Source organism: Bidens hawaiensis, unplaced genomic scaffold (genome assembly GCF_021521415.1).
Source record: "Bidens hawaiensis isolate Kalapana, Puna unplaced genomic scaffold, B.hawaiensis_p1.1 tig00060249_1, whole genome shotgun sequence".
Lineage (NCBI taxonomy): Eukaryota > Viridiplantae > Streptophyta > Magnoliopsida > Asterales > Asteraceae > Bidens > Bidens hawaiensis.
Window position 1 is genome coordinate 1 of NW_027500872.1, and position 19,764 is coordinate 19,764.

The window sequence follows — 19,764 nt, forward strand, 5'->3', positions numbered from 1 at the left end:
GATCCCATCGCGGTACACGATGGGTCCTCTTCGTCGGCCGTCGCGTACCGCGACGCCGCCATTTTTGCATGGGCGCCAAGTGGCCTTCCATGCTGCCACGTGTCACCAGAGTGTGACACGTGTCCCTGAGTCATCACGGCCCATCGCGGTACGCGATGGCCATTTTCTTGAACTCATCGCGTAGCGCGATGAGTCCCTGAATATTATTTTTCACTTTTAGTCTCTTGTCTTTGATAGCTTGTATTTTCTAGTCTAATTCTCGTTGTCCAAAAATACTAAGGCGGCTCTTGGCGATGCGAAGTGCAAAGTGCGCCATTAAAGCGCCACATTGCGTCCAACGTCCGAGCCCGTGCGCTGTGCGCGTCGGGTGCTTCGCACCCTCCGCTAGGACCATTGGGTGCATGCTAGGTATATAAGAATATTATTATGGAAATCTCTTCCTTATAAAGAGCTTTCATTTATTTACCACTTTCCATGTGGGATGTATTCAATTTTCTTTATTTATACCCATGCGAAATGCTTCCCCTTTCTTACATCTTTCCATGTGGGATGAAATTTCCTTATTCCATATCCTTAACATAAGATAACTTTGTTTAATGAATATTTCCTTATAGAATGATTTTTGTTTTCTTTATTTAAATTTTCCCGATACTTAATTTAGGAAATTTTGATCCTTCAACTTTACTTAGTTGTCAAATTTGGATTAAAATTTTAGGGATGTTACAATCCCCCCCCCCCCCCACACACGCCTTTCCCTCCCCCAATTAAGCCCCGACACGATGTTCCCTCCTTCACCGCCCCTATTACCGCTCCGTTGGAAGCACACACTGTTGAGTCTAATTAGTAATTACACATGAAAAAAACACTATTTCTTTCTCATTTTCAGTTAAATAATATTTTTTTTATACTTTTATTATTATCTCTCAATAAACATTAAAAAAATTATAGAGGGTGAATATTGTTTATTCAAATTTATTCATGAACAATAATATTTTTAGACAGAATTACAGAAATTGTCCTTTATGTTTGTACCAAATTTCAGTAGTTGTCCTTTATCTTTAAAAGTATCATAATTTGTACTTTACGTTACTAAATGTTACGTCGTTTGTCCTTTTGGCTAACTCAGTTAGTTTTTTCTCGTTAAGTTAGGTCATGTGCGCTGCACATGAGGGCAAATTCGTCAATTTACCTATTTATTTATAAACATTTTAATAAACAAAAAAAACAAATTAAATATATATTTAATTAAACCCAACCCACCCCCGTCCCCCCTTCTCCCTCCCTGCCTGCCACCGCCTCTCCGGCGAGCCACCGCCGCCGCCGTCTTCTCCGACGACGAAAACTATCTCCACTCCCAACATAAACCACCATCAACAATACCGCAACATCGTGTTTTAAGTGGATTAGGTTTAAACGGGTTTGAACTTCACGATAACCCAACATCAACATCAAATTCTCCAGTTCCAACATCAACAATACCGCCGCATATGTTCTCCCGCCGTGGCCTGTACCACCGTCAATCTATGTCATGCTCTGGTTTGCTTCGTTTTCTTAACTTTTTGGTTTCGGTTTGTTTTTGCAATTAATTTAAGGGTTTGGTATGTGACCACTTGATTATACGTGAGTTGGATTTAATTTACTTGACTCTGACCGTATTGATGAGAATTTGATGTTGGGTTGGGTTATCTAATTTTAGGGGTTTTGAAGGTTGAACAGGTTTTTGTTGTAATTTGCTTCATTTGGGTTTTTAGGTGGATTGGATTTAAACGCGTTTGAACTTCACGATGCACATTGATAGGGCTATTGAGCCGGCTGAGAGTGGTGGAGATGGTTTCTAGTGGGAGTGGAGATGGTTTTCCTCGTCGGAGAAGACGGCGGCGGCGGCGGCTCGCTGGAGAGGCGGTGGCAGGCAGCTGAGGTAGGGAGGATGAAGGGGGAGACGGGGGTGGGTTGGGTTTAATTAAATATATATTTAATTGTTTTTTCTTGTTTATTAAAATGTTTATATATAAATAGGTAAATTGACGAATTTGCCCTCATGTGCAGCGCAATGACCTAACTTAACGAGAAAAACTAACTGAGTTAGGTCAAAAGGACAAACGACGTAACATTTAGTAACGTAAAGTACAAATTATGATACTTTTAAAGATAAATGACAACTACTGAAATTTGATATAAACATAAAGGATAATTTCTGTAATTCTGTCATATTTTTATTTCTCATTCACTCACAACTACTTTATACAATATAGACAACTCTTTCACATAAATATAGAGGGCTTGTTGTAAATGCTCTTATTTATTTTTAATTTTGGAATAGATAAATTTACAAAGAATTAATCCATTAAACTAACTCAAACTTTATTATTATCGCAAAATAAAATATAACATTATGTTACTTTTATAGTTAAACTGAACTACTTAAAAGAAAGTATCGTAAAGTTTGTTACTGTTTACAATTTTTATTTTTTTTTTCACAATTACTTGTGAAAGTTGAGAGAATTCTTCAAAAATCTTATGAACAAGAAACGGATGGAGAAAAGAGTAGAGATCGAGGGACTTAGATCAAGATGCAATTTCAAAATCAATCTTAATGGGACAACATGAGATGAATAGAGAGAGAATGATTTCATTCATCCGATTTTCATATATACATTTCATTAATTCATTATATAGTGATATAGTAGAAAACTAAGTCCATTAAAGTTAGCAGAGCCTAAAGTGGTTGCATATATAACAGTGTACTAACTGCTTTATTTATATCATTTAATTTTAATCATTTATGAAAAATCATAATGTAAAGTATTAAAATTTGGGTGGTTTGATAGTTAAAAAGTTTGTGGTTTTAATAAAAGGAATGCAAGAAGCTTAGTTAGTATTAGATGACATCTATAAATTATTAACTTTATTATTATAATAAGCAATCTTGGCCATAGCTTCTTGTTATATTTCAAAATGATTAGATTAAGTGATTATAATAAAAAATCTCATACATCTTACAAATAATTCTTAAAATGATTTTGAACAGAAATGAAAATAATTTTATGAACAAATAATCTCGTTTTTAGGTAAGATTTGACTACACATCCCAATCACTAACTATGCCACCGGCAAAGCTAATTCAACTTAACATCAAGAGATGATTTAATAACAAAACAATCATATTTGATTATTCTTATAGATACAGCTTTATATTTGTTTCAAATGAATGCAACAATATATACTATAAAAGTTTGATCAAAATGAATATACTGCATGTTATAAATGTTTCATCCTGATGAACCAAATTTCTGTATTCCAACCATGTACTGCCTAAAATCAGACATAAATATGTAATAATATCTTATAAAGAGAAACAAAATGGGAGCTTTAAACTCAAAAAATCATATTTTTTAGCCCAAAGTTTGAACCTTATAAAGAGTCTCTTTCTTCTGTAGTGCATTCAGGCTCATACAAGCGACAGATGGCGTTCTTTGCTCCCCTCGAATAATTCCTATTGGCTTAAAATATATATGGGGAAAGCCGAAAAAATGTACAAATAAATAGATTGTTGTGTTACATACCAAAAGTATTAATCTTCTTACTTTACACTGGTCATTGGTCCAGTAATCACCAGCTGACTCCTTTAAAGAACTGTATTGCAATTCTGGCTTGACCGGTTTATTGCTTCTATATGGAAGAACTATAATATCATTGTCACATCCTTTTGTTTATGCACTTGAAGACAGGCAATCATTACTCCAAGATGTGACAATTTTTGACAAATTCATTCGAGTAGTTGACATACTTTGACCAAAAAGGGCGAAGATGCTCGTAACCTATTTGTAACCATGGTTTTGATTGACCATTGTAGTGAATTACAGCAGCCTTTTTCACATTTTCAATGCTAGTATTCTTTTGGTACCCTAATCCTAACATGTGCCATGATGGTTCAATAGGTTGAACATGACCCCTAAATGCAATCAGCGCCGGTGGTAAAGTTCCAAGTTTCCATAACGTCAAATTCGACCTCAAATTCTGCAACAATAATATCAAATTCATACATACATAAAACACATTAATAAAATCATACATATGGTTATTTTGTGTGTTTCGAAAGTTTACCTCTTTGAGCCATGCATGATATGTTTCTCTAATATTGGTTTTTCTCCATGCTTTGAAGTCAAAGATATTCATCCCATAAGCCCAGGCACACTCATTCGGGTCCAAATTTTGAGCCACTAATGGGTGAGAAAAATTGAAGTAGTTTCTGAACCGTTTAGACATGACCCATGAATCATCACCTTTACAGGTTTCGACCGCTCCGTTGACTTTTCCATTAAGATCAATCTCCCAAAGTGGAGATAAATCATGTTGAATTACAACATCATCGTCTAAGAAAACCACCTTATCAAGATTCGGGAATAGCTGTGTAAAATAAGCGTTAAAAATAAAAGATAAAAAATCAGCAACACTGCATGTTGTGAAATGACCAAAAGGGACATATATTATGTTACCTCTGGGAGATATATTCGAATATGATTAAGCAGTGATATGTATTTAGGGCTTCTAGCTTGCAATTGTGAAGCAAATGATCTTGTAGTAGTAGTATCAGTAAGTTTAGTCCTTGATATATGATTTCCATGATAATAATTTTGAATTACGTTATGATTTTCCACAGCTTCAAGAACTGGAACATTGTCTCGGGTCAACCAGTCAAACTGATGAACACCTTTGACCTCAATAATGGCAGGAGAGATGGGATTTAAAGCAAACCATGAGTGCATGCCTGCATACGTTTTTTTTATCAGTTATCACATGGAAGACGATTTTTTCTGGTGTTAGAGATGACTGGACCGTAGAAGTGACTACAACTGATGCCGCCAAGATTTTGTCGGTTGGAAGTATAAAATGGTAATATGAGTTGTCGGAAAGAAGCGGGAGCAATTCAGGTGATGGCAATTGTCGCCTTGCGTGAGCGTTTGATGAATATTCATCAGTCAACCTTAAAGACAGACAATGAATGCCCTTTGGAATCGAACTCGCTGCAAAGTGTTTGTTCATTAATTCTTGAAGTTTAGATTCTCTAATCTCCCTCTCAGCTCTCTCCATCTGTCAATTTAATTAACAAAACATTATAAACATATAAATAACATTAACATAGTTAACTGACATACCATTTCTTTCACTATGATAGCAAATTCTTTGGCACTGTATGCATTGCTTTTCATTTCGGATACGAGTTGTGTAAAGTTCTCAGGAATGTTTAGGTCAACTCGAACTTGTTCTTCATTATTTACTTGATTAAGGATGTTGTATAAGTCTTTAACAACCATCTGTTTCACCAAATTACAATGTTCAGATTTCTTGACATGAACTTAAAAAATAAAAATAAAAATAATAACAGTAGTTTTACAAATTTACCCCTGAATGATCATCACCCCTTCCAAGAAGCTTTGGACCCAAACGTCTGCCTAAACAATCTGAGACATGAAAATACCAATTAATGAAAACTGTCTGTCACATGCAACATTAAACTTGCAGATGCAGATAACATTTAATTAAGGGAACATATAGTCCAAACTAAGCACCCAAAAAACACAATCATATAAAGTAAGATAGTAGGTACAGTGAGTTAACACTCATCAACTAACCAAAAGCTCACACAAGAGAACATGAAATACAGAAAGGCATGCATCTCCAAATATTTTATAAAATAATAATAATGATAAAATAAAAAGCAGGTAAATCCAAAGGCACAAAAGACCTTTAACAAAAAAAAAAAAAACATAGTCTGTAATAAAGATTTATGCATAGTTCTATGTTACCTATATTTCCATCCAGATTGTAATCCAAACTTGCATTATGCCTAAAAATGACAACTTGCTAATAACTATTATCAAAATAAAGAATTAAACTTGAAATCAATCCAAAATCGGTGTCGTTGTCAGATTTATAATAATGCCAACCAAGATCTATAAAAAGCCTAATTTTCCGATCAGTGTGGTCGATATCGACAACCAACAATAACAAAAACAATAAACAAACATCAAGATCTGCAACAACAGTTAGTAGATCAACAAGTGATTAAGTAAGTGTAATGTGTACCAAATGATGAGCAGTTGTTGACACCTTCAAGTGTTACAAGAGCAGTGAGAATGAACACAAAAGGCAGCAAGAAAGCAAGAATAAGAATGGTGTGAAACAGAGTTTTGTAAGAGATGTGAGGAGCAGTGACTTTAATCTTCATGAAATTAATAAAGCCATTGGTGGTGGTTGATATGGCTACTACACTTCTCATACTAGGTGAGAAGTGTAGCTGCATAATGACATATGATCCTCCACTTAATTTAATTACTTGTCACACACGTAACGCCACCACCACCGACGACGACGATGATGAATCTGTTCAAATTAAACCTACACCGACACGCTCTCATTGTAGCCAGATCTACTAAAACAGCGATTCATCTAATTAAACACCAATGCGTTGAATTGGATTGGATTAGGGTTTTATAAAGCTGAAGAATATGTGATTGGAACAGATATATACTTGTTTGAATGATGAGCTGATTTAACTCCTCTGTATTCAAGAGAGAGAAACAGAGTGAACGATTTATTTTATAGTAAGCTTCTTTTCTTTTGTTCGTGAAATTAATATATTTTCTTTGAGCTTTTTTTAATAATAAGATAATATTTTAGTCAAACGCGCTTTCAGAGTTTGAATAAAATTATGAATCATCATTGATATCACCTCTATAAATAGAATTATTTGTGGTACGGTTCGATACGGTTCTAGATTTAAAAACAAACTCAAAACCATTAGTTTTTTGATTTTTGAAATCGTTTGGTTTTGAATTCTCAGTTTTTGTTATGGTTTTAATTCGGTTTCGGTTATTACCGGGCTTGAAAATTTTAGGCCGAAAAGAAAGTTTGACCGAAAATAATGAATTTAAGTATAAATAATTTTGTTGATTATTAACTAAGTGAATAATGTATGTTTGAGTTTTTATTTATTAGATTCTTGTAAATTACTTAAATTAAAGATTAAAAAATAAAAATTTAGAAATTTGATACAGTTGGTGTTTTCAGTTTTTATAACGTGCAAAATCAAACCAAACCATAAGTTCAGTTTATAAAAACATAAAACCAAACCATCGGTTTTTGTTTTAGTTTATTTTTTTACGGTTTGAATTTTTTTGGTTTCGATTCCGGATCGGTTTTTTTCTTGCACACCCCTACAATTATAAATGTATTTATTTGACATGGTTTGATATATTTCTGAGTTTAGATAATAGCTAAATATCTTTAAAAATGGTCAGATAAGACTTGTATAATATTGTATTTTATAAGGAAAAGTCATTTATGGGTGACGATAACACATTTTAAAATTTAAATAGACAATTTAACTACCATACCATGTAGTTTTTTGACACGCAATCTACTAATTACTAAATAACCAAAGGAAAAAATCTGAGTTTTTGTACTCACGTTGGTATTCGGTTTGGAATTTCTCTAAATAATGATGTAATTAATTTATGGTAAATCTATTATTTAGATTCTAGATTCTCCTTTGAAATTCACTTTGTAAAATGTTGGTGATCTAAAACAAATAATACACATCTATTTATAAGGTTGTACTGTGTGTAAACAAACAATTGTAATCGAATGAATCATTTTTTAAGATCCAAGTGGTTCGGTTTTGATGTTTTTGGGTTTATTGATTGGTTGAGCTTGGAACTTAGAACCAAGTGTGGAAACCTATATGGTCATTTAACTATTATCATTTACATTTTCTTTTAGTTTTGAATTATAAAGTTATGTATATATATAATCATGAACGATCTTCGAACCAAACAGTCAAAAGCATCAAACCGGTAGGCAGTAACCCAACCCATCCGCTTTGTTGTTCTCCAAAACAAGTAGCTCGCATTTTGGTCCAGACTGTCGTTAAAAACGGCCTAAATGGACCGTGATCATCCCTTCGCCAAAAAATTCACCGCTAAGGCGATCATTTCTAATTCTAAGAAAAGTCTTTCTCGTCACAATGGAAATCAGTGGGACAGAGGCAATCCAGGAGCACACAATTTGTGTCTATTAAAGTAAAGTGCACATGGTTTGATTCCATTCTTAGCAAGCATGCTTTATTTACAACTCATAAATTTCAACTTGAAACACATGTCAGAGCTCAATAAGTCCATTTGAAGGCCCTACCTCTTGATGATATATTGATATTAGATTCCTGTCTTGTTATTCCTGTTCTTTTGTTCTAAGGTATGCATCTTGTCCCACAAGTATCTTTGTTAATGTTTTGAAACATCTATAAATGTACCTTCAATTGACTTTAGACGTTCAAACCCACATTTACAAATTGAGTCAGTCAGTTGAGCTTGTTATCAATTAAAAAATGTTGGCTAAATCACATTTTAATACTCACAAGTCCACATTATAACAACACACAAATCATGGACTTAAATAACCATTTCAAATAACTCATATTTAATAAACCATTTAATATGTTAGTAGAGGCCAAAAGAAAAGCAAATGAAAATTTTTGACTTATTTACCATTGCAAACTTTATGTATTTAGTTGAGGAGTCAAATGCAAAAACCAGTAGATCTATCTACCTATATAATAAGACTATGTGTAACGAAGGAGCTACAAAATGAATGTTTTGCGTCATGTGGTGCCCAGTCCTCAAATTATGAGTTTTTGTTTTTTGGGTGTAATGGTGTTGTAGCCCATTATATATATACACATATATATATAGATACCACACACAATCCATTATAATAATAATAAAATCAAAATGAAAGCAGTTGATAAATACCTTCCCCCCCACCCCCTATCACCCCACAATTCGCCCGGGGAGGGGGCGGTGTTCTCGCCCAACGTCACCGGATTTCGCCCAAAGACCACGCCCACTACGGGTGGCCTAAAGGAAGGAAGAACAATTTGAATACATGTCACTCACATATATGGGGTGTCCAAAATACCCGAACCCGAATAAGTAAATTCGGGTCGGGTCAATAAGGTCAAAAAGTATTAATCGGGTTATTCGGGTTAGCCCGAATCGTTAATAGGGTCGGGTTTCGGGTTCATTTTTGGAAAAAAGTCGGGTTTCGGGTTAACCCGATTAGTGGTGATATTTAACTTTAAATACAATGATTAAAAGGCTAAATAAGCACTATAAAGGCAATAATGTAAGCTTTTTAGAGTAGTTAATTATTATGTCCGACGGAAAGTTCATTTATGTTGCGTTCATTTAATTAAACGAACGAATATGAACACATGTTTCACTCGTTTATCTATGTTCGTGAACGTTCGTTTATGATCGTTCATTTAAGTTTGTTTACGTTCCTTCATGTTCTTTAATTATTAAATATTATTCGCATTTAGAAATGTTATCACCTTGATATATTTTATATTTGTTTGTTTGTGTTTATTAAAATGTGTTCATTTATGTATGTTTTTGTTCGTTAATGTATGCACATTTATGTTCCTTCATGTTCGTTTATCTTTGTTTAATTATGTTCATTTATGTTCGTGAACTGTTCGTTTATATTTTAAATGAATGAACATAAACGAACACGAACTTGTTTAGTTTTTAACTAAAGAACATGAACACAAATATATGTTCGACTAAGTGCCCGTGTTCGATAAAAGTTAAATGAAAAAACACAAACATGCATTTGTTCATATTCGTTCGGTTCATTTACAGACCTATATATGTAATTATAAGATAATTACTTGTAAAAGAAATTGTAAATTGAGTGAATGAGAAATTTCACAACCTACAAGTTACAAACACATAAAATAACTTAAAATTATAAAGTAGCATGGTTAACCCGACTAACCCAAACCTTAATAGAGTCAGGTTGCTGGTTAGATATTTTTTAAGGAAAACCCGATCCGATTAACCCGAAACCCGATCGAGTTAACCCGATGAACAACCCTAAAATGTGAGTCTTTTGACACGTGTCAGCCATAGAGGTTGTCTGCTTATGTGTCATGCATACAAAGCTCTTCGCATTTACGTACTATCTTTATAAAAGAATTTCTCTTGGAAGCTTTAGAAAATTTCAACCTATGTCTACTATCTGATTCATCCTTTTCAATTCTTCTTCCAAAACCCTAATCCTCACGAAATGGAATCGATCTGTTCATCAAATGCAAGATTATTGACGAAGGAAATTGAATCAACCTGTTCTTGGTCATCAAATGCAGCTTGTAACTCTGTTAATGCAAATGCAAGCTGTTGTTGTTGTTCATCAAATGTAAAATTATCATTCGGTTTGCACTTTTGGTGTTCACCTCGTATGATTTGGCAGTTCAAATCAGTTTTTCAAATGCATAACTCCTCTGAATAAAATACAAAATTAAAAAATTGCATCATTCAGTTTAAGCAAAAAAACCATATCATTCTTCATTGAAATACTGAATTTCACATTTCGACTTATTATGACTTCATTGTTGCCACCTGCATCTCCATAGTCTATACCCTTCACCCCCCCCCCCCTCTGGATATCCCGGGGTTATCACGGTTTGGTTCGAAACCGTGAAACCGCTCATTGGTTTGGTTTCAACGTTGGTATTTTTTCTTAACTTTTAGCCGGTCGGTTTCAAAAGTTTCAAACCGTAATGAACGGTTTGGTTTACGGTTTATACCCAACCGTATAAAATCGAACCGGACCGTATTATTTGATTATATATTTATTTGTTATTATATATACCCATATATATTGTCGACCTAATTAAATTAAAAATTGTATGCACATATGAAATATGTGAATAACAAAATGTGCTAAGCCCAATTGCATAACACTTTAGTTTTGCTTTCTGCATTTCTTAAAGTATTATGACATTAGCAATTTAGCACTGCAGTTTGTTTTTCTACAAATTTGGGAGTTTTGAATTTTGATTGTTTTTACATAGCATTGTTACTTTAATTTATTTGGACACTGAAAGCATGTTTTTAACAACTTGTTAAATTCTCAAATTTTTTAACAGCTATACTTATTCATATACCATATTTTACTTTGGATGTGTCGCGTAAAAGCCCAACAAGTCCAAACCGGTGGTTTGGTTCGGTTTAAAAATTCAACAAAATAACGGTTTGGTCACGGTTTGACATAAAAACCGCGAAAACCGGACCACGAACACCCCTAATCCCAGCAGTACACATCTTTGGGCTCTGTAAAAAAAATATAACATCTTATTTTGAGCAATAGCATTTCTAGTAAACATTTATTTATTTTTCCCTTTTCACAGAGGACACATATAAAAAGGCCAAGATTTCATATAATAAAGAAAAGCATACGCGATGAGGTGCAGTGTGATTATATCCCGAACCCAATGTTTGTAAGTTCTCATAAATTTATTTGATTTAAGTCCATAGATTTCAATATACATATCCGATGTCACTAGGAGTACAAGAATTTTGAATAATAAATCATTTGAAAGAAAATATATTATTGTAGGATGCTTGTCATGCTAATCGTGACGCCTTCATAAAACTTTTACTAAGCGCTTGCGATGGGACGGACAATACCATGGGATCTCCTGACATGCCTGAAATTTTCTGGGACAAGTTTACTAAAAGATGGGTACACGATCTCAAGCTTGACATATTGATAACCCAAGAAACTGTTGCCACATGCCAAACATTTGGAACTTCCCTTGAAGACTTGCACCTAGAAATGGAGGTCATATTAACTAACACTTTTTTTTTTGAAGTTTTTCTTTCAATTTCAACATTGTTTTATGCTTTCTGTTATTGTCGTCAATCGCTTTTATAGTAATTATTCCCTAAAATTTGAGCTCATATACATTTTGTGGTTTGCAGAAAACTTCTAGGGCGATTGAAAAGCATCGTAGAGAACAATCATATCAACCACTGCAACTAATTAAAGCAGTCACTTTTCAAAGTCTTTGGAACATGTAAGCAGCATTCTACTGGAAGTTCCAGTTCCAGTAAGTCTTCTAGGTCCAGTAAGCCTATTGATGCAAGAGGGCCTATAGATGTATATGATGACTGGAATGAGTGGGAACCACGTCTGGCCGATGCTCTTGCTGCTCTTCATTCCACGAAGCTAGTGACTTTTGCTGAGGTGAATCTAGTAAGTGCTCAGTTTAGAAGATCTGCTACCCGCGTAGGGCTTCGTATCTTTTTGGGGAAGCATCTGCCAGCAGATCAGGTCCAAATTATCCGGGATATGCTTGCAAATCCACATGTTGTTTAAGATTCACACTCTGCATATTCGAAATGACTATTTGATGATGTTGTTGTTTTAGGTCTACTAAACTAATTATCTCTTCTTGCAATATTTTTTTATTGCAGAATGCATATATGCAAACAAAACTTGCATAACTCACCCAAAAAGGTGCATCTTAGGGACAAAGATCCCTATTAATTTATGACAATTAACACTCTATGATGCAAAGTGATTGAAAACCAAAAAACAATTAAAACGAATATTAAGAACTGGAACAACTTGTTCTGCAACCACAGTTACATATCTTTCTCACAGTTACATATGAAAATAGCACTTAGTCAACACTTAAAGTCAACAAATATACTTGTAAAAGTTAAGCAAAGAAAGATACAACTTGACCAAGCTTTATGTTTTGTAAGGATTAAATGTATACATACAGTAAACCTCCTGAATCACAGAAACGTAACATTAGAAATAAGAAATCCGTTTCGAGCGTTTTACGATTTTCTTGAGCGTTTTGAGCGTTTTTGTATTATAGGCGTGGCTAATCGGATAATACGAGTCAACACCAGGCGAATCAAGATCTGGTGTGGTTGCATGTGAATGGAGTGGTTGCATGTTTTGGTTGGGACAAGACTCACCGGAAATGTCTGATGTGGGGACGAGCAACGCTTGTTACCGGGCTATAAACGAACCGAACAATTGGAGAACAGTTCGTTAACTGTTTATCGAAAATTCGTTTACGTTTGTTTGTTTGTTTAATAGATGAACAACATGTACAAAAAATTTTGTACGTTTAGTTAAATGAACGAATATGAACAGGGGTTACGTTCGGTAATGTGTTAGTTCATTGACGTTTGTTAGTTAAAGGTTTATTCTATGTTTTTATAATATTGCATTTGTAATAACCTAATAACCAACTTAACATTTAAATTTATAATGTTATTGTTTATGTTCGATTCGTTTCGTTTCATTAATGGTTTTATTTGTAAAGCAACAAAGCTAATTTGTGATGTGTTGATGTTATATCAGAATAAAAACAACAAAGCTAATTTGTGATGTGTTGATGTTATATCAGAATAAAAACGTCAACTGGGGGATGATTACGTTTATGATTATTATTAGAGATGGATTAAGAATGTTGCTTTTTTTTCGTTCTTTAGCGTTCATGAACAAGTTCAATTCCTTAACGAACTAATAAGAACAAGATGTCCTGTTCAGTTATCGCTCATGAACCGTTTGTGAACAAGTTTATAATACTAAACGAACAAATATGATCATTTGATGAATGAGATGTGAGAGTTTTTAAAATATGAAAAAACATTAGATATGAATGTGCGTTTTAGTTAAACGGTATGGATATGAATGACCTATGAAAACCATTTCGAATTCTAAAATTTTCATTTTTATACGTTCGTAAAAACCGAACTTAACGTTGTTGGTTTTATGTTTTCGTTTTTTTAATTTGTTTTTGGTTTTGCATGCAATAAAAAATATCGTTAATTATTTTTAATGCTATTACTAAATTAAAAAAAGAAAAAAAAACAACACACTGAATCAATAAATTTATCTTTCATGTAAGTTTGAGATGGCAAAATTTGCAAAGTCGTTGCCATTTTGATACTGCCAACAACGTAGGACATTTTCATCAATTGGCTTAACCTTAACAGATCCCTGGTCCGCAGGAACAATGATGTCAGAAAATTACACCAACATTAATAAACAGAATGCCTCCTCATCTGTTCCTGTAAGACATTTCATCTCCATTCATTGCATGTTATCACTCTGATACATCATCAAACATTCATTTTATTTTGTTTCAGCCCGCACCCGATCCGTCCGGACAAGTCTCCGTCAAATTCAACGGTAACATTGCTGTAATTCTATTCTATATAATATTGTATGGTTAATCATTTCGTAATATATTGCAGATTCCGCACTCCAAACGTTTCCACCTTCTGCATCAGTAGGGAAGATCGCAGGAGGGTCAGGGCCGCCACGTGATGCTGATGGTTCGTATTTCGAATCAGGGAGATGAAATCCAATTTGAATTTGAAATTGTTTTGTTTAATACTATTGGTATAGTGTATTGCTTTGGGAAAATGATTACGGTTACTATGTGAATGCAGTTACATTCACAAGTCCAAAATCGGGTTCGTCAGAGCAAACAACTGCTAATTGGGTTAAAGCGTTTACAGTCACTGCATACCAGCCATACTTCGATGTTGACACGTCGGATATTTTGGAGAGGATTAAAGATTCTCTCTTTCCCTTTAAAGGAGACTTCAACGAGAAGACTGCTGGCAGCCCGGATTTGTGAGCCGACTTTGACTCTTTGTTATATTTTTCTACTGATATCACCCGACGTTAAATGTCACACATCTTGGTACAGGTATGGACCTTTTTGGATATGCACCACATTGATCTTTGCATCAGCTTCGATTGGTACGTTGGTCACTTATCTTGCAGACAGGTTTCGCCACAAGGAATGGGACTATGACATACATTTGTTGACCTGGTCTGCTTGCGTGCTATACGGCTATGCTATTATTGTCCCGGTCACTCTGTATGTAGTTCTTAAGTACTTTTCCGTGCCTTTGGGTTTTGTTCAACTACTCTGCCTCTACGGGTACTCCCTGTTTGTCTTCATTCCAGCAGTGGTAAGTGCTCGAGTTTTATGATTTGAAAAGCAGAATTCGGTTTCGTTTGGTTTGGTTTATACAAGAAATCTGATTTTTGTTTGGGTTAAATTGCAGTGTCTGTCTATTATTCCAGTGGAAATATTAAGGTGGGTAGTTGTGGGTGTTGCGGGATTCATGTCGGCAATGTTTGTGGCGTCAAATCTAAGAAACCACATAGTTTCAGGAGGTGAAAAGTGGGTTTGGATTGTTTCTGGAATTACCCTGTTGCAGCTGGCTCTCTCCATTGTACTTAAGGTCTATTTGTTCAGTTTAAGTGCATAGTTATTTTTCTTATAAATAAACAGAACCCGATGGCCTATAATCAACGCCACGGTTGAAGGGATTTTTTTCCCACTTGAAAACTTGTTAGGTATTTCATCCATGGATTGAAAATTATATTCTTGTATAACATACAATTTACTTAAATCCATTTTGTTTTCTTTTATGTGACATGTTTCCATTGCTTGTAGCGAACATTCATGCAAAAATGCAAAATCATATATGCAACCGATATTCAAATTTCCAAGGCATCACAAGACAGGATTAATGAAAAGCAAAATTGAGTTGTACTCTCATTATTATTATTATTATTACTACTACTACTACTAAAGGGTCTCTCTGGAAGCCACCTCTTTATCCATGTGGATAGAGGTACGGTGTGCCTACATCCCACCCTCCCCAGACCCTACTTATAGCTATGCTATTGGTGGGACTTTACTGGGTATTATTGATTGATTGATTGAAAATTGAGTTGTACTCTATCGAAAGTACAACAAGATGATGCATTAACAAGATGCTCACATAAATGACATATTACATGAACTATTTAAGCAACTGTTTGAACAAAACAGGTCATATTAAGGTTCATTGAATACAACATAGGATGAATGTAAACTTATATGGCAAACCCACATAATTGGTTCTTTTCCCTACAGGGAACAAATATAAGAATAAAAAAACTGACCAGCCAAAAATAGTGAAGAATTTGAAACGGTCTTACCCGCACAAAGATTTATATTTCATAAATATTCATTACAAGAATGGCCGGGTAACTACCAGCCTACAAGAAAATAAATCTATACAAGCTAAATCTATCCTAGCAGTGGGAAGGGATCTTCAGGATCAGGCTTCAGGGCCACTTCCACTTGGACCAGCACCGTCAGAAGAGCGTGGCAGTTCAAGGAAAGCCTTAAGGATAGCTAGCCCATCATCAGCAGCAGCAACTTCATTCACCTTCTCCACCACCGGATGCGGGAAGGCGGAGTACTGATTCACTGCTTGGTCGTAAACAGCTTCAGTATCAACATTGTACAAAGGGAAGTTGGAAGGCGGGATGCCTTTCTCAACGAACCCTAGACCAAGCAGGAAGCCGACCCTTTCCCCATCCTCGTGAGAAGCGTTGAGGGCTGCGCTCATAGCATCGTCGTAAGATGTCTCTGAGAAGACCCGATGCACAACCTACAAAAGAAAATATACAAGTGTCAAAACCTTTTCTATTTGCAAAGAAAAGCGTAAAGACATGAAAACATACCTGAGACAACGCTTCTCGAAGAAGCCATTCCTTGGCAACCAGAGCTTCTTGGAGGGCAGCTTGAGCTTCGTTACGGGCACGTTCGGCTTCACTCTTGTTGAGGTTGGCAAGCAACACTTCTTTAGCCGCAGCCTCTTCGACGCCCTTTAGCTTCCACTCTGTATGGTCAAGCACCCCCTCTGGTCCAAGATCTCCTGGAGCTTTTTGGCGTCTTCCATCGCCAAGGCATCATGAGCCTGCTGGAGAGCCTCTAATTTGGCTTTAAGCTCTTCATTCTCCACGCGTAGAGGCTCAGCAACAGCTTCAGCCTTGGTGGCCCTCTCGGTTGCGTTCCTCGCAGTTTCCTTAGCCAGCCGAAGCTGTTCATTAACAGCTTGGGCAGCCTTGGAACGGGCCTCGAGTCGAGCCTGAACTTCAACCTCGAGGGCCTTGAAGGCCTTCTCCTTCTCCGCAGCCACTGCGGTAAGTTTTTGGTTCTCCTCCCGGACAGCCCGCGCCTGAGCTTGTTCTTTAGCGCGAGCTCCTTTTAACTTGTCGTTTTCACGACAAAGCAGCTCGACGCGCGGCTGCATCCGGGCCAGGAGAACCCGAAGCTCATTGCTTAGCCTACCCTCCTGGTAGCTAGCCATGGCTTCCCCCAACGCACCACTGGGAGCAGCGTGACGAGCCCATTCCACGCACTCCACAGGGGTGCGAAGGGTTGTTCCTCGGCGAATGTTCCATCGTGGAACATACACTTCATTGGAATCCGACACTGCAAAAAACAAAAAGCAGTTAGGAAAAGATGATAAAAAATATATATAAAAAAGGGCCAAAGGAACCCTACGCACCTGTAGGGTCAATAACAGGCCGATAGCCGCCGAACCCATCACCTGAACCCAAAGGAAATCCATCCAAGAGGTCAGGCAGATGGGAAGGTGGCAAAGATTGGCGAGAAGCCCCATGCGTACCTGATGGATCGGCCGTCGTTGCCGATGGCGGGGGCATGGTAGCAGCCGCCGCGGTCGACGCCGCGGTCGCCGCCGCGGAATCCGCAGCAATAGTAACCGCCGGCTCGGTGAAGGATGCTGTAAAAATCGCACTCACAGCCGGCGGTGACGTCATCTCGGCTGGAACAGTCGGCTCAAAGGAGTGAGCAACTGAACCAGCGGAAGCAGGCGCAGGCGCCTGGGTCGACGCCTCAGGTAGGCTGACCAAGCCTACCGTCATTGGCGGAGAGGTACTCCTCTGCGCTCCACCCTGGAATGCGTCAACATCCACGCCTGCGTAAAGAAGATAAGTGTTAACGACATTAAACTATGAAGCTAAAGATAAAGGAAATTTGTACTTACGGGTTTTCTTGAGCCTGAAGGTACGGAGAGGCGGGGACGAACCCGATGGAGCCGGCCTCTTTGCGCCGGTCACCGTCGTCTTCTTGGGCTCTCCGGAGGTGACAGTCGCAGCCTCCGGAGCAGTGGTCTTATCACCACCGGGATTCCCCGCCACCTCTTCGCTCTCGGTCTCGGAATCAGACCGAGGCGCTGGATCGGCAGTGGAGGCCTTCTCCTTCCCCTTCCCGCTGGCAGCCTTCTTCTTCCGCACCAACGGAGGACCATCTGCGGATTCCTCATCAGAGCATACGATTAAAGGAATTCCAGCAGAGGTTTCAACATTGAGGGGTCGAGGGTCGAATAGCGCCTTACCTGGCCGACGGGCGCTAAGGATCTCATGGCCTAGCGGATAGACCTCCACGAACCGATCCGCCGTTTGTTCTAGGATGGGCAACTCGTTCTCGTCTAGAGCCCGAGTACCCACCCGAGCGGGACCATCAGCCTCCCGCGGGTTAAGGAGCGACTGCAGGTCGTTCCCCTCTGAAATAAACAGGAAAAAAGTTAGAAGAAATTCATAATCAACAAGAAGAAACAAAGCATACCGTAAGGAACAGAGTTCGAACCGTATTCGAGGACGATTGGGACCTTTTGCGCATCCGCCGCCTTCCACACCCGGCTCATCCCCAACATCACCATCCCGGACTCCGCAAACCGGTAAACCGGAGATTGGACCCGGGAAATCCTCGAAAACCATTCCGCCTCCTCGTAGTTGGAGGCGTGAAGGCTGGGAAGAGCTTGCCCGTTCTTAAACTTCATGGCAAGGGGGATGGCGCGAGCGGATATGAAGAAGAACTCCCTCTTCCACGCGCGAAGACTGCGCTCGGTTGCGCAAATCTTTAAACCCTTGATTCGGGTTATCAGGGTATACCACCCCTGGATGCACCTCCAAGTGTAGAAGGTCATCAGGCGGTCAACATAGGGCTCAATGCCCAAAATCCGGCACACCCACTCGAAGTGGCGAATCTTGGCGATCGCCATGGGGTGCAACTCGGTCAAATGAACGCCGTGCCTCTCAAGGACACGGTAAACAAACTTTGTCAATGGGAACCTAAGATTCCCATAGACAAAGAATGCTGCATAAACCCCGATCTTGCCTCTAGGGGCATCGTACACCGTCTGGTGGGGTTCAGGAAACTCAGGCTCGAGAGACTCGAGCATGAACTTCCTGACGACGTACCGATACAGATCGCCAGGCAGAGCACACTGGCACTCGCCAGCAGTACTCTTGTCGTCAGCAGTAGATTCGAGATCACGAGACATCTTGTAAAGCAAGAAGAAAACGATTTCGGGAGAATGCTTTCCTGAAAAGGTGAGTATTCGCCGGAAATCGCAAAGAAGATGAAGAGAAGAGTGAAAGTGTGGATTACAAAGAACCCTCTTCCCCTTTATATACTAATCGCAATTAATGCGATGAAATTAATGCGGAAGAGAGAGAAAACGAAGGTGCAATGAAACTATGACACGTGGCAAAAAGCAAGCTGGCAACAGCTGTTGACAGGACGCATACCATTAATTTCGCGGCCACGCGCCCGAAAAATCGCGCCCACGCGCCTGAAAAAGCGTCTGGAATGACCATGTACTGTCACGTCACCATAACTTCCTGCACGTCCTGACACAGTCAGAAGAAACCGTCGCACAACGTTTCAGAGGTTTGGACTGTTCTTATCTTTCCACCAACTCTTCGAATTTCAAAATTCAAAATTCAAAAAGATTCAAAAGTAAGCGGGAAAATACCCCTTACCTTGGCGAACAAGTAACCGTAAGACGGATGCGGGTACAGTGTTAAGGCAAAACCCTTCACATACCTAGCACCAGCAGGGAATTGAAGCCAAGTAAACCTTGGCGAACAAGTAACCGTAAGACGGATGCGGGTACAGTGTTAAGGCAAAACCCTTCACATACCTAGCACCCGCAGGGAATTGAAGCCAAATAAACCTTGGCGAACAAGTAACCGTAAGACGGATGCGGGTACAGTGTTAAGGCAAAA

At 37.9% G+C, this 19,764-nt stretch overlaps 1 protein-coding gene and 1 pseudogene across 2 annotated transcripts; one reads left to right on the plus strand and one right to left on the minus strand.

Moving 5' to 3' along the window:
* Window positions 1-3,430: 3,430 nt before the first annotated feature.
* Window positions 3,431-6,367, minus strand: LOC143602979 (putative galacturonosyltransferase 13; annotated as a pseudogene). Its single transcript, XR_013147960.1, has 6 exons — window positions 6,088-6,367; window positions 5,404-5,462; window positions 5,157-5,315; window positions 4,497-5,091; window positions 4,105-4,407; window positions 3,431-4,017 (listed from the first exon to the last, which is right to left on the minus strand). The product of XR_013147960.1 is annotated as a putative galacturonosyltransferase 13 (transcript).
* A 7,521-nt stretch (window positions 6,368-13,888) lies between these two features.
* LOC143602977 (uncharacterized) lies at window positions 13,889-15,187 on the plus strand. The gene is made up of 6 exons (XM_077079923.1): window positions 13,889-13,942; window positions 14,019-14,061; window positions 14,127-14,211; window positions 14,281-14,511; window positions 14,588-14,855; window positions 14,952-15,187. The coding sequence occupies exons 1-6, from the start codon at window positions 13,889-13,891 to the stop codon at window positions 15,156-15,158; spliced, it is 888 nt and encodes a 295-aa protein (XP_076936038.1). The 3' UTR covers window positions 15,159-15,187.
* The last annotated feature ends 4,577 nt before the right edge of the window (window positions 15,188-19,764 follow it).

Coding starts and splice junctions, on each gene's coding strand:
- LOC143602977 (XM_077079923.1), top strand. CDS start 13,889: ATGTCAGAAAATTACACCAACATTAATAAACAGAATGCCTCCTCATCT. Junction 14,062..14,126: donor AGTCTCCGTCAAATTCAACG/GTAACATTGCTG, acceptor AATATATTGCAG/ATTCCGCACTCCAAACGTTT. Junction 14,212..14,280: donor CCACGTGATGCTGATGGTTC/GTATTTCGAATC, acceptor CTATTGGTATAG/TGTATTGCTTTGGGAAAATG.